Source organism: Pseudopodoces humilis, chromosome 29 (genome assembly GCF_049639895.1).
Source record: "Pseudopodoces humilis isolate 2021_Gansu_Grassland_sample_001 chromosome 29, ASM4963989v1, whole genome shotgun sequence".
Lineage (NCBI taxonomy): Eukaryota > Metazoa > Chordata > Aves > Passeriformes > Paridae > Pseudopodoces > Pseudopodoces humilis.
In genome coordinates this window covers 364,942-379,593 of record NC_142228.1, presented here as the reverse complement: position 1 = coordinate 379,593, position 14,652 = coordinate 364,942, and the positions used below count along the sequence as shown (strand labels likewise).

Below are 14,652 nucleotides of genomic sequence, written 5' to 3'. Positions count from 1 at the left end.
CAAATCAAAGGAAAGCGTTTTCTGCTCCCAGGTGTTCTGCTCATGGGAAGGCTGAGTTACATGTCATGAATTATTCACCGCTTGTGGTGGTGCTCTGAAGATTGCTTTGCAGGTAGGAAGAGGGAGAGAGTCACCAGCTTGTATCACACAGGCCCCAGACAGCTCCTGGCTGGAACACAGCATCTGCCTGGAGAAGAACCACCCAGAGAGCCCATCCTGGCTGGGCTCCATCCCAGGCAGGACACTGCCCACACCCCAGGGACACCCCACACCATGAGGGTGGACCTGGCCCAGAACTACCGAGGGGTCTCCTCCACCCACCCCATCAATAGGTGGTCCCCAGGCAAAGCAAACAAACCATGTAAGGGAGGAAGGAATGAAATGTAGTTAGACAAATGTCACAGGGAAAACCTGAAAAGAGTAATTAGGTGCGGGTATGTCATCGAACACCAGGCTTAGGTACACACACGTGGTGACCGACACTTTGCGACAGCTTAGGCAAAACATGCCAGGGAAGGGACGTGGATGGAGGAATCTCACTCTTCATGGTGCTGAGGTGGGTCCAAGCATTTCTGAGAGCCTTGGAGACGAGGGAGAGGACTGAATGCAAAGAATCTTTGGGATGAGAGTATTCAGAGTACTCCTTCTCAGTTGAACCCAAACTGTCAAGAGCTGTAATTCAACACCATTTTAAAGAGTTTTATATGCAAATAGTTATGTGAAGAATTAAATCTCCTGGTAGCTTTTGCCACCCAACCATCTATATTGCTGAGCTGATGAACAGGAACTGGAGAGAAATGGATTAAAAAGAAGATAAAAAGGATGCTGAACATTCAAAGTTCAGACTTCTGCCTGTCTGCATTTTAACCTTCTGATGTTTAAAGAGATTTTGGGAGGGGAGAGATTTTTAAATGTTTGATTTCTGTATTTAGCAATGTCTGAAGGTAATTTTTACTTTTTTTTTTCCCTGGCTGCCTGCCTTTTACATAGCTGAGGGGCAGTGAGGGGTAGGAGAAATATTTAAAAGGGTAAATAGATAATGAAGTCATAAGAAATTGACAGGGGAAGCTGGGGCCAGGCAGCAGTTTGGATTTTTTTTTTCAATTGAATAGATTTTAGAGGAATAATTCACCTTCAAAGAAACCTCATCCTCTTAACAATGTTTCTCTGTTTTCCTCAGGCTGATCTCAAGGAACACGAAGAAGTTTAATAAATATCCATGGAAAATTTTTCTTTCCGAACAGAGACTCCACACAATTACCCAGACTACAAATGACCATCATAGGGGTGATGATGTCCTGATAAATTTTAATTGGCAGGAGTTACAAATGAAATTCCTTATCATCAACATAACTTTTGCGCCTTCAGAGCTGGGATTATTCCTGTGGCATTAATCCACTGCAGGTTTGGGTTTTGGCTTCTCTGCCCGTGGCTGTTACTTGCAGGATTTCCAATTTTGGAGTGAGCAGCAGGAGACGCCACTGAACTCACCTGAAGTTTCTCATTTCAGCCAGACATGATGTGCTTGACAAAAGCTGAGGAGAAATGAGAGCGTGAGGGGTCAGGACATGCTGTGAGCTGGGGAAGGCAGGGGCAGGTGGTGAGGCAGCAGGGGGGACCCCTAGCTTGGACCCCCCTGGGATGAAGGGGATGCTCTGCCAGGACTAATATTCCTCTTTCTGTTCCCATTTTTTGCATGCCATCCCCAACCTGGTCAGAGTGATGCCAACCCTTGGAGATGAGCTGGTACCATTACCTCCATTTTTCTGAGACCAAGGGAAATGGGTCCCCTCTTTTCCTCACTGCTCTCCAATTTTAAGGGTTCCTAAATTTCATTTTAATTCCTCGTATTCCAGATTTTCACCCTCTTGGAGCAGCGAGTGATCCAGGTCTCCAAATGTTCCCAATTAGCCTCTGCTGGGAAAGATGCTGGCTTTGTTTATTTTCAATAGCTTGCAACAAAACAGTGCCAAAACTGTAGATAAAACAGCCCTGAACTCCTTGGAAACATGCTGTCTTCAGCTGCTTTTCCTGGAAATCACTGGCACAACCACCTTGCTCCCACCCCAGCTGACATGTCTCAGTGCTTTTTGGAAAGGCTTTGTTTTGGAGGGTGGTCCAGTGACCTCCCTTCCAGTGATCATGAATGTCACAGAATCATGGAATCATTAAGGTTAGAAAAGACCATTAAGATCATCAAGTTCAACCAGAGCCCTTGTGGAGGATGCATTTTGCGCTCTAAGATAAGACAGCTGTGTCTGAGATGGCCCCAGTGGGAATCTCCTGCTCCTACCTTCATAGTTGATACAGCCATTGGCATCTTCCTGCCCTGCCATGAGCTGCTCCACCTCACTTTCTGTCATCTTCTCTCCTGGAAGAGGAGGATGGAGAGGTGAGGGGAAGGGTTTTCAGCCTGCCAGGACCCTCCTGTCCTTCCAGATAACCAAAGTCACCAGAGGGAGGAGAAGGGGATTAAAGAAGAGCTGTGTGCCACTACTGAGGAATGCTGGTGGGAGATGGTGGGGAGGGGATCACACTGCAACTGTTGTCTGATAACTGAGGATGTTCTGGAGTCTCCGTCTTGCCTGGGTCGTGCATGAAGCTGTGGCATGAGATGGAAATGGCCACACATTCAGGACTACTGACTCCTAAAAGAGCCTGTGAGCAGCAGAGTGAAAAGGGCCTCTGCAATATGTGAGACCAGCCAGCCACCTGAGCCACTTGCCCAGAAAGAGCCCGGGTCCCATGCCTCGCTCCCCCCCGAGGCCAGGCCCAGGGCCAGCCATACCCAGTGTGACCAGCACATGGCGCAGCTCGGCCCCCATGACCATCCCGTTGCCCTCCTTGTCGAACACACGCAGCCCTTCCACAAAGTCCTCAAAGGTGCCATGCTCCTTGTTGCGGGTGAAGTGCTGCAGGATGGGGAGGAAGGTCTCAAAGTCCAGCATCTTTGTGTTCATTTCTGGAAGGAGAGGAGATGGGGTCAGAGATTAACCTTATGGGCCTGAATTCAGTCTCTGGGGACCTCCTAATTAACTCTCTTGGTCTCATTTCATTGGAGCGCAGGGGAGAGCCCCACGAGGAGACAGAACTATTATATTAGACTTGAGATTGGAAGATCCATATGAGGAATATGAGCGAAGTATCAAACTGCACAGAGACCCCTGACATCAGCCCAAAACTAAACCATCAGGTGGGTCGTCTGTCACCACAATAATGTGGTCGCACTGGGACTGGTCTGGTTATACCAGTTTGCACCAGTTCAGGATAAAGTCTGCTAAGCATCACTTTCCACCATTCATAGTGTGAGGACTGCCTATCCATGTCATCCTCCATGGTATGGGGAAGGGGAGTGAAGGAATTACACGGGAATGAAGCCCTGTCTGCATAATTTCCTTTCCAGTTTCTTCACCTTGCAGGGTTCTTCCTCCAGGGAATGTAACCCTCTACTTGCTGCCAGGGAGCACAGGAATTTCTTGTCCCACCCTGTCCCCAGCTTGCTGTCACCTTCTGGTTTGGGCTTGCCCAGCACCTTGAGGACCTCTGCGTTGGTGGGGTTGTGGCCGAGTGCTCGGAGCACGTCCCCGCACTGTCCGTAGCTGATCTGCATCGTCCCCGCAGGCGTCCGGTCAAACAGCCCAAAGGCTTCTCTGAACTCTGCAGGGAAGAAGAGCCCGGAGTGGTCCTGTTCCCACCCCAGGGAAGCACGTTGTGCCTGGCAAGCAGGGAAGGGATGGCCACGTGCATGTTGTGCCCTCTGAAGGCATTGCAGCCTTGAGTGAGCTTGTGCAATGCGGGCTGAGGTTTGCCGGACTCCTTGCATGAGTCACTTGGCTGCTTGAGCAGGTTTTGTCACCTCTGCAGAACTGGCTGGGTGACCTGCTGGATCCCTGCACCCTCAGCAGCTGGCTTTGCTGCAGGACATCCCTATTTATCCCCTTTTCCACTCTCTCCACTCTGGGGCTGTCCCTGTGTTGCCAGAGGCTGTTCCTCCTACCAGAAACCCTGACTTTGACCCCAGCTGCATCTTGCACTATGAATGAAAAATACCTTTGCCCTGACAGGCTCTGGATCCTGCTGGCCTTTGCCCCAAGAGGGGATTTGTGTGGTGCCTCGGCTCTTGTGTCCATGGTGAAAAACTACCTGGTAAAAGGATTCCCCATTTCTAAGGCCATCTCTGAGAGAAGCTGAATTCAGCACTTACCTTCAATCTGCTCTGCCGTGAATTCAATCTGTAAAGAGAAGGAAGCAGAGCCAGGTATGAGATGTGGGCTACTGCTGGGGGGAGCAAAGGAACCCTCCCCTCTGGACCTCTCCCTCCCCAGGCTTGGGGCAGGGGGCTGTATCCATGCTGTGTCCCAGATCTGTGCCATGTCTGGCTGTGCCGTGTCTCCCAGTGCTTCTGCTCTCGCTGTGGAGCTGAGGTCCCTGTGGAGAGCACAGCTGGCAGCAGGGTGGGCAGGCAAGATGGATACTCAGACCACAGTCAGGACTATTTTGGGTAGAAAGGATGTTATTTTAGTGTCTGATCCCAAGTTCAAGTGATTAAACAGCCTCCATGCTGAGCCTGTTCTTAATAACTCTCCTGCCACAGCTCTGGCTTAAAAATGTGAGTAACCTGAGGAATGATGGAAAAAGCGAGTTCCTGTTGTGGAGCCACTGGATAAAGGATGCTCTTATGTGGAGGAGGCAATGCAGGCAACAAAATACTTCAGAATGGAGACAGTGGGTGGCAGAGAAGCTTTTTATTGCTGCTGGGGCCCCGACACGGGGTCTCAGCAGGAGCTGGGGTTCGACTCTGCAGCCGCAGCTCTGGGAGCGGCATCCTGGTTCCTTCCAGTGAGTGCTGGGCAGGGCTGGGTGGGGAAGACCGAGACATCTCCCCAGCGAGGACAGCATCAGTCCCAGCCTACTGCATCCACACAATCGGATAATTTTCCCCTCCCGAGGCTGGCTTCCAGCCTGACTAATGCCATTTGCAGAGCGCTTTGCATCGCCTGTGCCTGGCAGATGACAGGCACGGAGAAACACGGTGACGTCCTCCCTCATTCCTCACTCACCTTCACGCTCTTGGGATCGAAGGCAGGCTCAGAGCCTGGAGCTGCTTTGGCTGCTTCCTTCTTCGGGTCGGGTTTCTTGAGCGGCATCGCGCTGGATTTGCGGAGGTGCGGGATGAGTCCTGCCGCCCAGCAAGGGAAGCAAACGGAGGGATGAAAGGCAAAGCCTGCTCCTTCCCTTATATACGGAGCCCAGTGCTCACCCTGGAGGGGCAGGCCAGCTGCTGGAGCAACTGCTACTTACTATAAAAGGAAGAAAACTCAAACGAGAGGGGCCCCAATTTGACAATTGCCCATTGTCATCGGCTCCTGGCTCCACGGAGCCACCGGCCTCCCCCCCCAGCTGCAAAAGGGGGGACATATCCCCCTCCAGCACCTGCACCGGGTGGGCTGCATGGGGGCTGCTTGCTAAACGATCACTGAAACCTAAACATGAATGGCCACAGGGGCCAGGCAAGAAAATAGCAACAGCATGGCTGATAAACCTGCCCCAATACCCACGGTGAAATGCGCCTGCTTGCAGGCAGGCTGCGAGGGCCAGCGCTGCAGAGCCCTTTTAAGACTAGGATTTATGAAGTGCTGCTTCAGAGGAGCTCAGAACTGCCTGAACACCCCCATCTTGTGCTCAGGGTCTGCTTGCTCCCTGTCTCTCCCCAGGGGTGAGCTTGTGCCCTGGAAAAGACGAATGTAGGTGCTCACCTCCCTCAGTGTGGCTAATGAGGAAATGGAAATGATGGCCAAAGCCACAACTGAATTCATCAGCACAAATCTTTCCCAGCTTTGCACCATCCATCCAAAGCACCTCCAAAGCATCCCAGAAAATGGGGCTTGAGGGTTTTTCTGAGACATTCTAAACCATCAACTTAAACAAGATGTGTGGGGCACCAGGGCAAAGGAGGGGTTATGGGAGTCATTCAGAAGGAGGGAGCAGTCACAAACTGCTGGGAATTCTCTGTGTGCCATCATCTCATTGCTAGCGGGGACTGGGGAGCTGAGGGGGCTGGATGGGTGTCATTTGCAATCATTGCTTTCCAAAGCTCTCTAGAGTATAACAAGTCATTTAGCAAAAAAACTCAACATGTTTTGCTAAGTGTGAACTCAGAGCCTGGGTCAGGTTTCACCTGGGAAATCAAGAGAATCAAATTGCCCCTGAGCTGCCTCCCCCTCAGCATCCATCTGACTCCAAAATAACCTCACCTTAACCCCATCTTCACTCCCCAGCAGCTTCTGGGTCAGAAATCAGACCCAGCAGAGCCTTCAGAAAACATTCGTGGTGCAGTTTGACTGTTTATCCCTTGGTTGTGCTCTGTGCCTGTGCAGCATCCCCAGGAGCCGCTGGCAGAGCTGGTGTCACACCCACACCACGGGCCAGGCAGTGGAGGCAGCTGCAGAGTGTCCCCAGTCCCTCCCTGATTTTCAGCTGATGGCCACTGTGGGGCTCGTTTTGCTGTCTGATTCCATCAGCAGGATCAGCAGCCCCTCCTGAGGCCTGTCCTTGAGATTTGTGGTGCTCCCTTGGCCTTCCCTCACTGCAGGAGCCCAGCAGGACTCTGACCCTTGTCACGCAGTTTCAGGGGCTCATGGCTGGGGCCAGAATGAGCTGCTTTGCTGGGAAATCCCTAAGGAAGGCTCCGGGGGCTCTGCTGCTCTGTGCAGGAATGGGGCACTTAGAGAGGCAACAAGGGCTGTGTCTGGACATGGATTATACGGGCCAAGGGAGGGGCCCAGGCTGGGAGCTGCTGTTCCAGGGATTTGGCACTGGGCTGTTGAATTCCAGCCTCATCCCACTAACGACAACCTGCCTGAGGAAAGAGGGCTCCCCTCTTGGTGCCCCATTTCCCAGGGGGATGTTCGGGCTGCTGGGGGTCACAAGGTGTTGGAACTGGCTGGGTGGTGGGAGCAAGCTCGCTATCAGCATGACCCTGAAAGGCAGGGGACAGCCCTGGGGCCATGCCAGGGGGATGCAGGTGACAAGGGATGGTGACAGCTGCAGTGGGACCAGTTCTGACCTGATGTCCAGTGGTGATGTGGGACCCCACCTGTGTGGCTGCTCCCTCCACCCCCTGCCCCAGGATGGAGCCTCCAGCCCCTCTCCCGAGGAGACTGAATGCAGACGTGCCCTGAGGTCACTGCGGGTTCCTGGGAGAGCAGGATGGATCCCAGCCCCCAGAGAAGGAAGAGTTAAACTGGCATCTGCCTGAAAGACACCCCATCGCAGGAGCATCAGCTCAAGGTGCTGCTCACGTGCTTGCACTCTCTGCCTCCCTGCCTCCACCTCACTAGGATTTTCCCCACCTTCCTCTGGCTCCTTGGGACCAGTCTGGGGCTAGAAGGGACTTAGGAGCATGGGGGCAGTGGGGGAATGCTGTCACAGCTGAAAAATGAGCCACCAGGCACTGAGAGAAGTTTCTGAAAAGAGAAGAGGAATCTGCCTTGAATGAAGAGGATTTTAGCACCTTGGGCTAAGCCAATAAACCTCTGCCATCCCCATCTGAACGGGAATTGTTTGCTCACGCTCCCGGAGCTGCTTAAAGCAGGCAAGACACAAAGAGAATAGGATCAAGCATGGTGGGGGGAGAAACCCCCCTGCCCCGAGAGCCTGTGAGGAGATCCCGATAGGGATCCCACAGGGACAGGGGAGTCACCCAGCCCTGATCTCCCAGAGACGGGCTGTGCCCACTGCCACCTCACCTCAACGGGGTGAACAGCAAGCCAGGAAGGTGCTCCCAGAAGATGATCTGTCCTGCTGAACACAGCAGCCCTCTCCAGCACTGGCAGCGGTTCTGGTCCCTGAAGACCCCATCCGAGTGACACGGTGGCACCATGGAGGCATCTGGCCCTGTGGCAGGTATCATGGTGACTCTCTGCTGCTGCCTCCTGAGCTCAGCGTGGGCTCTGGTAAGTCTGCGTGGCCCCGGGGCTGCTCCGGTCCCTCTCATGGCTTTAAATGTTGTGCCAGTGGCCCGGGCAGGGCTGCCTGTGCTCCCGACTCACATCCCGCTCTGTGGAGCTGCTGGGCAGGAGGAGAGAGCATCTCCACTCCTGCTAAAAGCTTTCCAACAGTCACGGAGGCACTGCAGTGTGATGGCTTTTCCATTTTGTGGACACATCCAGGGCGGGATTCAGTGCCTCAGAGGTGCTGGGGGAGCAGAGCAGGCAGTGCAGAAGGGTTGGAGGGATGCGGCGAGGGCACAGCCAGGGAGATTCCCACAGCCAGGCCCTCATCCTGCTGATGCACCCTCAGGATCCCACTCCTGCCCCACATCCCTGACCAGCCCCCCATTCACCCACCCAGATGCTGGTTTGGGGAGGAGCGTGGACAGGAGTTCTGGATCTCCTCTCTGGGGCCAGATTTGGCTGTGCTCACTGGAGGCAGTCTGGAGAGAGTGACCCCTCTGCATCCCAGCTCCTTTTCTCTTCCAAAGCTGTGTCCTCATCCTGGCTCTAAATTCCTTCCAGCATCTTACCCCAAAACACCATTTAGTGGTGTGATGGGGAAGCTGGAGGTGCCATGGGTTGCACTGTCTGCTCTGGGCACTGGGCAGTGGCTGCTTTGCTGAGCCCCAGCCAGGCACTTTACCCAGGGGTTGCCAGACTTGGCCTGGAGAGCTCAGCATGGGCAACAGGGACACCCAGCACTTCTGGTGATGGGTGACAGGGAGCTGGGGCAGTAGCCTAACAGGCCACTGATTTCTGCACAAAACCATGAGCAGAAATGACCATGGAGAGGGTGGGAAGGGGCTTGGGGTCAGCATCAGCCTTGGGAAAGGGAAAAATGAGCAGGAAGGCAGGAAGAGCTTTTTTCTTCCCTATGTTGTTGAATCTACCCAAGGCCACCCAAACCTGACTCTCGTGGAAAGGGTTGAGAGAGCACAGCCACACTATGACTTGAGCCAAGGGGTTGTCACCTGTGTTTTGTCTGGGCAGGTCGATCCCGATGATGTTCTCACGAAAGAAGAGCAGATCTATCTCCTGGTGGAGGCCAAGGAAAAGTGTCAGAGGGACATAAAGGCCCAGCTGGAGAAGATCAAAGGTACTGTCCCTCCCCTGTGCTTGGGTCAGCCAGCCCTGGTTACACCATGGGGAATGCTGTCCTCTCTGTTGGGGCAGGATGGGGCTGAGGACACCCGGCTCCTGTGGGCTTGCAGAGCTTATGGCACCATCTGTGCCCTGGGTGCAGCCAGCACTGGCTCCAGCATTTTCCAGACAGCTCCAGGTACACCACGAATGAGAGCTGTGGAGGGGTCTTGCCCAGCCTGGAAGAGGTGGGATGTGTCCCCTTCCCTGGTCCCCTGCAGCTTCTCCCTCTCTGCAGCCCAGGGGATCTGTGGCAGTGTTTTCCTCCCCCAGTCCAGCACACACCTGGGGAAGACAGAGATTATGCTGAGGGTTATGCTGGAGATATGAGATGTGTCTTTGCTCTTTGGCCAGACCCCAGCTGCCCTCCGGAGTGGGACGGGATCATCTGCTGGCCAAGGGGCTCCCCCAGCCAGGAGGTGTCAGTGCCTTGCCCCGACTACATCTACGACTTCAACCACAAAGGCAAGTCTTGCACCTAGGCAGAAAGCGACCTCACCCTGGTGACAATCCATGGAGCAGGGACAGGTCTGGGCTTCCTGCGGCTCCTTCTGCTGCCACGGTGCTCGTTGCTGTTCCCAGGTCACGCCTACAGGTACTGCAGTGCCTATGGCACCTGGGCCATGGCTCTCAGCATCAACAAGACCTGGGCCAACTACACCGAGTGTGCCCTGCTCTTCTCCTCCGAGAGCCGGAGCCGCCAGAAGGTGACCCTGTTTGCCGAAGGTGCTGGGAAAGGGGTGTGGATGGGGGCCAGGCGAGGATGAAGAAAAGGCTAGGAGAAGCGCTGGGGGCAGGGGACTCTTCTCTCTCTGCTCCTCAAACCAGCCCTGCTCCCCCTGTGCTCTGGCAGGGTGGTGGAGCTCAGTCCTTCTCTTCCAGGAGGTGTTTGACCGCCTGCACCTCATGTACACCGTGGGCTATTCCATCTCCCTGGCCTCGCTCATTGTCGCTGTCTGCATCCTCTCCTACTTCAAGTAAGGAGAGGCCAAAGCCCCTCCTGTGTGGGAGAAGCCTCCTCATCCCATTGCCCATGCACACGAGCCCAGAGGACTCACACACGCAGCCCACAAAGGAATGGGAACAACCACAGACCCAACACAAACATCAGCTGATTTCCCAAAGCCCCAAACACCCCTGGTGTGCCCAGTTCCTGATCTGCTCCACCCTGATCTTGGACAGTGTGGACACCCCATTTGCTCTCAGATCTGGCTTCTGTGCCCAGACACCCCAGATCCCACTGAGACCCCTCCATTCCCTGAGCCCAAGTGTGAGGAGCTGGTTGGGCAGCCGGGGCTTGGTTCGTGTCAAATCCCTTCTCCGCAGGCGCCTGCACTGCACACGGAACTACATCCACGTCCACCTCTTCACCTCCTTCATCTGCCGGGCCCTCAGCATCTTCGTGAAGGACATGGTGCTCTACTCAGGCACAGCGCCCAGCGACACCAACAGGATGCGGGAGGACGATTTCAGGGGTCCTTTGCCAGGACAACAGGGCCACCTGGCGAGTGATGGATGGGGGGAAAGGGGGATTTAGGAGCCCTGTTGCAATGGGATGTACTTGGGGTCCTCCCAGGCCAGGGCTGTGCTACCCAGGGGGAGGGCATGAAGGTCCACCTTTGGCTCTGCCTAGCTCCTCCCTGTCCTGGTGCCACACTAGAGACCAGAGCCACAGAATACCTTGGCCTGTGTACAGGGAATACCTGTCCTATGGGAAGGAAGATGCTGAAATATTCCAGGGAAGATGCAGGTCTCTACAAGAAGAGCATGGGGCACAGCTGGGTTTTGGTGACCAGAAAGCAAAAGCCACCAGGTTTTGCTTTTGGGGACCAGCCTGACACGGGCCGCTCCCTGTACCCACAGGTTGGCTGCAAGGTGGTGGTGACTCTCTTCCTCTATTTTCTGGCCACCAACCACTACTGGATCCTGGTAGAAGGTCTCTACCTGCACAGCCTGATATTCATGGCCTTCCTCTCCAACAAGAACTACTTGTGGGTCCTCATCATCATTGGCTGGGGTGAGCACAGACCCCAGCCCCAGCTGGGAGCTGTGGCATTGGCCATGGCTGAGTGGCACCGAGTGCCCAGGTCAGGGCAGTGGGATCCAGGATCTGGTTTGATGTGCAAAGGTGATGCTTCAGCCCTGCTCCTCACTCTGTCCCTGCCCTTCAGGTCTTCCTGCTGTGTTTGTGTCTGTCTGGGCCAGCGTCAGGGCCTCACTGGCGGATACACAGTACGTACACCCACCTTCACAGCGCCTGTGGGAGGGGAAGAGGGGCTGCAAATGCCAGCAAAGTATCTGTGGGCACCAGAGCTTTGTGGAAATGAAAATTTTCCAAGAAGAACAACAGGAGGGAACACACATTCAAGGCTTGTTCATAGAATTGTCAGTAATGCAGAGCAATAGTGCTTTTGTTCCACATTTGGGAGGATGGTGGATGCAAGTCTGCAGCATAAATTGATCAATAAACAGCACAGAGATGGATTCTAGAGGACACATTCTGGAGTGAGGCATTTTAAAAGGAGAAAGCCACCATACAAACAGCAGGAGTTTGGGATGAGGTAGCCAAGGAGCCCTCAGGAACATTAATGCTCCTTTGAACTTATGCTTCGCCCCACCATGACAGTTACAAATGCTTGTAGCTACAGCTCAAGATTTACACAAAGCCCACCAAGGGGGTGAAGAGTGGGAGATGGGGGTGCTGGGGTGGTTGTGGGTACAGGGAACCATCTTTCCCAATAGTGCCAGGTTTCTCCAAGGAGTTTCTTTACTGATCTTCTCAGGTGCTGGGACCTCAGTGCAGGGAACATGAAGTGGATTTATCAGGTCCCCATCCTGGCTGCTGTCGTGGTAAGAATCCTGTGGATGAACTTGCCAATTCCTTTTGGGGGAAGAGGGTTGATAGAGACCAGAGCTGTTTGCTTGTGGTCACTGGAGTTTTGTCCCAGCCACTCTGACACCCAGGGAGCACCCAGAGGGGCTCTGGTCCCTCCTGCTCTGACCACAGCATCAACCGCCATGTCCCTGCCTGCACCTCACCCAGAACTGCCTGTCTGTGTCCCCAAGGGCTCCTCGGGCAGACCCCAGGTCACAGTGGGCACCATCACCACCGTGGGTGTCTGTTGGCAGGTGAACTTCTTCCTCTTCCTCAACATCGTCCGGGTATTGGCCTCCAAGCTCTGGGAGACCACCATGGGCAAGCTGGATCTCCGGCAGCAGTACAGGCAAGTGCTGGCAGCCTCATGTCCTGCCTGCTCAGGCAGGATGGCTCTCAGAGGCTGTGGAGGAGGAGCAGAGGTGTGGGAAGGGCTGGAGGAGTGAGGAAGACTGACAGGACAGTGACAACCAGCTCTCCTGGCAGCTCTGCCAGATTGAAGCCTGGCTCTGGAGTTCCGAGCTCTTCCTGCTCCCGCCTCCAGCCTGGACACTGCAGGGGCCGGGGGCTGCCCAGCAGCTCCTGGGTGATGGCTCTGAGCTCTCTCCTTCCAGGAAGCTGCTCAAGTCCACGCTGGTGCTGATGCCGCTTTTCGGAGTCCACTACGTGGTGTTCATGGCCATGCCCTACACCGAGGTCTCCGGGCTCCTGTGGCAGATCCAGATGCATTATGAGATGCTCTTTAACTCCTCCCAGGTGTGTTGACATAGGACTGCTCCCAGCATTGAGGGATTTCCTTCAGGGAGGCTCAGTGACCTCAAACTCCACCTCTTTTGGTCTCTTGGCAGGGTTTCTTTGTGGCTTTTATCTACTGCTTTTGCAATGGGGAGGTAAGTGGGAAAAGTGAGGAGCTAAGCTCCCTGTTCCAGCCCCTTTCGAGTCAGGGAAGGCAAACTTGCAGCCCCAGGCTGTGATAATCAAAGCAAAAAGCTTGGATCCATTGCTCTCAAAAAGATTTGGAGGGAAAAAAGGGAAAGGAAAAAGGGAAAGGGAGGTAGGGGAAAAGGGAAGGGAAAAGGGCAAGGCGAGGCAAGGCTGGTTTGCTGTCTCTGGCACAGCAGCCCCCTCTGCTCTGTCAGGTGCAGGCTGAGATCAAGAAAGCTCATTTCCGGAGGCTCCAGGCGCTGGACTTGGGGCAGCGGGCGCGCCCCGGGAGCTCCCAGAGCTGCAGCACGAGCCTGGCGGGGCGGGGAGCGGGGGGCACCCGGGGGCTGCTGCTCCCGGCCCGGCCGCGCCTGCCCGGGTACATCCCCAGCTCCGGCACCTCGGACCAGCTCCTGCCCTGCCCCGGCCAGGAACCGAGCCAGAAACCCCGGGGGGAAAACACGGTGGATCTGACAGGCCTGGCTCAGTGTCACCCCAAGCCCAACAAGGAGCTGGAGACGATGCTGTGAAGCGGAGGGTGGATTTCCCACCTGGGCACGCAGATGTGCTGGAACGATGCTGATCTCACGCTTCGGGCTCTGCTTACATTTTAATGGAGAGCCAGGGCTGGGACAGCAGCCGGAACAACCCGGCTCCCTTTCCGTCAGAGCCGGACCGCTGCTCTCGCTCCTCCTCCCCCCTGGCCCAAAAACAAGCCATAAAACCTCATTCTCCTCCACGTGCAAGCGACTGATGTGATCTCTGCTGGCAAAGCCTCGAGTCTTCACCAGGAAACACCTCCATGCTCTCTCCTATCCGCCCAAGTAGGAGGTGACTTCTCCACAGTTAAAGCCCATCCCATGAGCCCGATCCTGCCTCGGGCTCCCCTACCCAGCACCAGCTCCGGCTTTGTCCAGCCTGAGGAGCACAGAGTGCCCGTGGAGCTGCTCTGTAGATCGTGGATGGAGTGAACACCAACACTCAACCACAAACTGGAGCGGGAGGCATTGGGACAGGGTGGGATGAAGGAGGCAGGACAAACTTTACGGCCAGGAAGGGTGCAGGAAATACCTGGATCCCAAACATTTCATCCATTAACACAAAGGCCCCTGCATGCAACAGCTGTGGCCCTGTCATCTCATTGCAGGCTAAGAAGTGAATAAAGAGAGTTTGTCTGGCTTGTTTCTATCCTTGTATTCCACCATGGACCCAGCAGCTGGTGGCTGAAGAGCAGCAGTGCAGGAAAGGCTGGAACCCTGTCCCCACTCCCAGCCAGGTCTGCTCTCCCTCTGCCCCCTGCCACAGACAGGAGCCCCAGCAGCCCCTGCCCTGCTCCTGCACCGCCCGGCTGCTCCTCACCTGAGGGAAAAGGCATTCCCGAGCTGCTGTGGAGATGGCAGATAAATTAAACAGCATCTTGGTGGTAGCATGGAGCATCTTCTTCCTACACAACCCTCAAGGCAGCAATTTCATGCTAAAGACATGAAAGGACCAGGTAAATAATTGTGTGCATTCCTGTATCTTCCAGTGAAAAACTACGGTGCAAAGCAAGCCATAGGGAGCTGGAGGGACAGACAGCCAGGAGCCAGGAAGGGAAGAGCTCCAGGATTCACATTTTTGAAATCATCTCTTGGAAGAAACTTGTCTCTTTGGAAGACAGCAGCACAGCTGCCACTCCAGGGCCAGATGCCCTCTCAGAGCAGCTGGAATGCTGCTCAC

The 14,652-nt window shown here is 54.8% G+C and overlaps 3 protein-coding genes across 4 annotated transcripts in view; 1 reads left to right on the top strand and 2 right to left on the bottom strand.

Annotated features, from left to right (window-relative positions):
• Positions 1-1,288: 1,288 nt before the first annotated feature.
• On the bottom strand, positions 1,289-7,844 carry LOC102113085 (myosin light chain, embryonic). Its single transcript, XM_005532443.3, has 7 exons — positions 7,749-7,844; positions 5,061-5,179; positions 4,205-4,232; positions 3,508-3,657; positions 2,789-2,962; positions 2,294-2,371; positions 1,289-1,535 (listed from the first exon to the last, which is right to left on the bottom strand). The coding sequence occupies exons 2-7, from the start codon at positions 5,145-5,147 to the stop codon at positions 1,507-1,509; spliced, it is 546 nt and encodes a 181-aa protein (XP_005532500.1). The 5' UTR covers positions 5,148-5,179; positions 7,749-7,844; the 3' UTR covers positions 1,289-1,506.
• LOC102102716 (parathyroid hormone/parathyroid hormone-related peptide receptor-like) lies at positions 7,775-13,471 on the top strand. Its single transcript, XM_005532475.2, has 13 exons — positions 7,775-7,955; positions 8,985-9,090; positions 9,489-9,599; positions 9,717-9,841; positions 10,017-10,111; positions 10,461-10,638; positions 10,998-11,151; positions 11,306-11,366; positions 11,918-11,984; positions 12,264-12,362; positions 12,628-12,765; positions 12,858-12,899; positions 13,149-13,471. The coding sequence occupies exons 1-13, from the start codon at positions 7,881-7,883 to the stop codon at positions 13,461-13,463; spliced, it is 1,566 nt and encodes a 521-aa protein (XP_005532532.1). The 5' UTR covers positions 7,775-7,880; the 3' UTR covers positions 13,464-13,471.
• DDX42 (DEAD-box helicase 42) overlaps positions 9,084-14,652 on the bottom strand; it is a 22,473-nt gene continuing 16,904 nt past the window's right edge. Inside the window, exon 19 of one of the 2 annotated variants that reach the window (XR_001332122.2) lies at positions 9,084-9,419. The gene's annotated coding sequence lies outside the window, so the exon portion shown is untranslated. Of the gene's footprint in view, positions 9,420-14,329; positions 14,408-14,652 lie in introns of those variants that run through there. The other variant, XR_001332123.2, reaches the window with a different exon arrangement.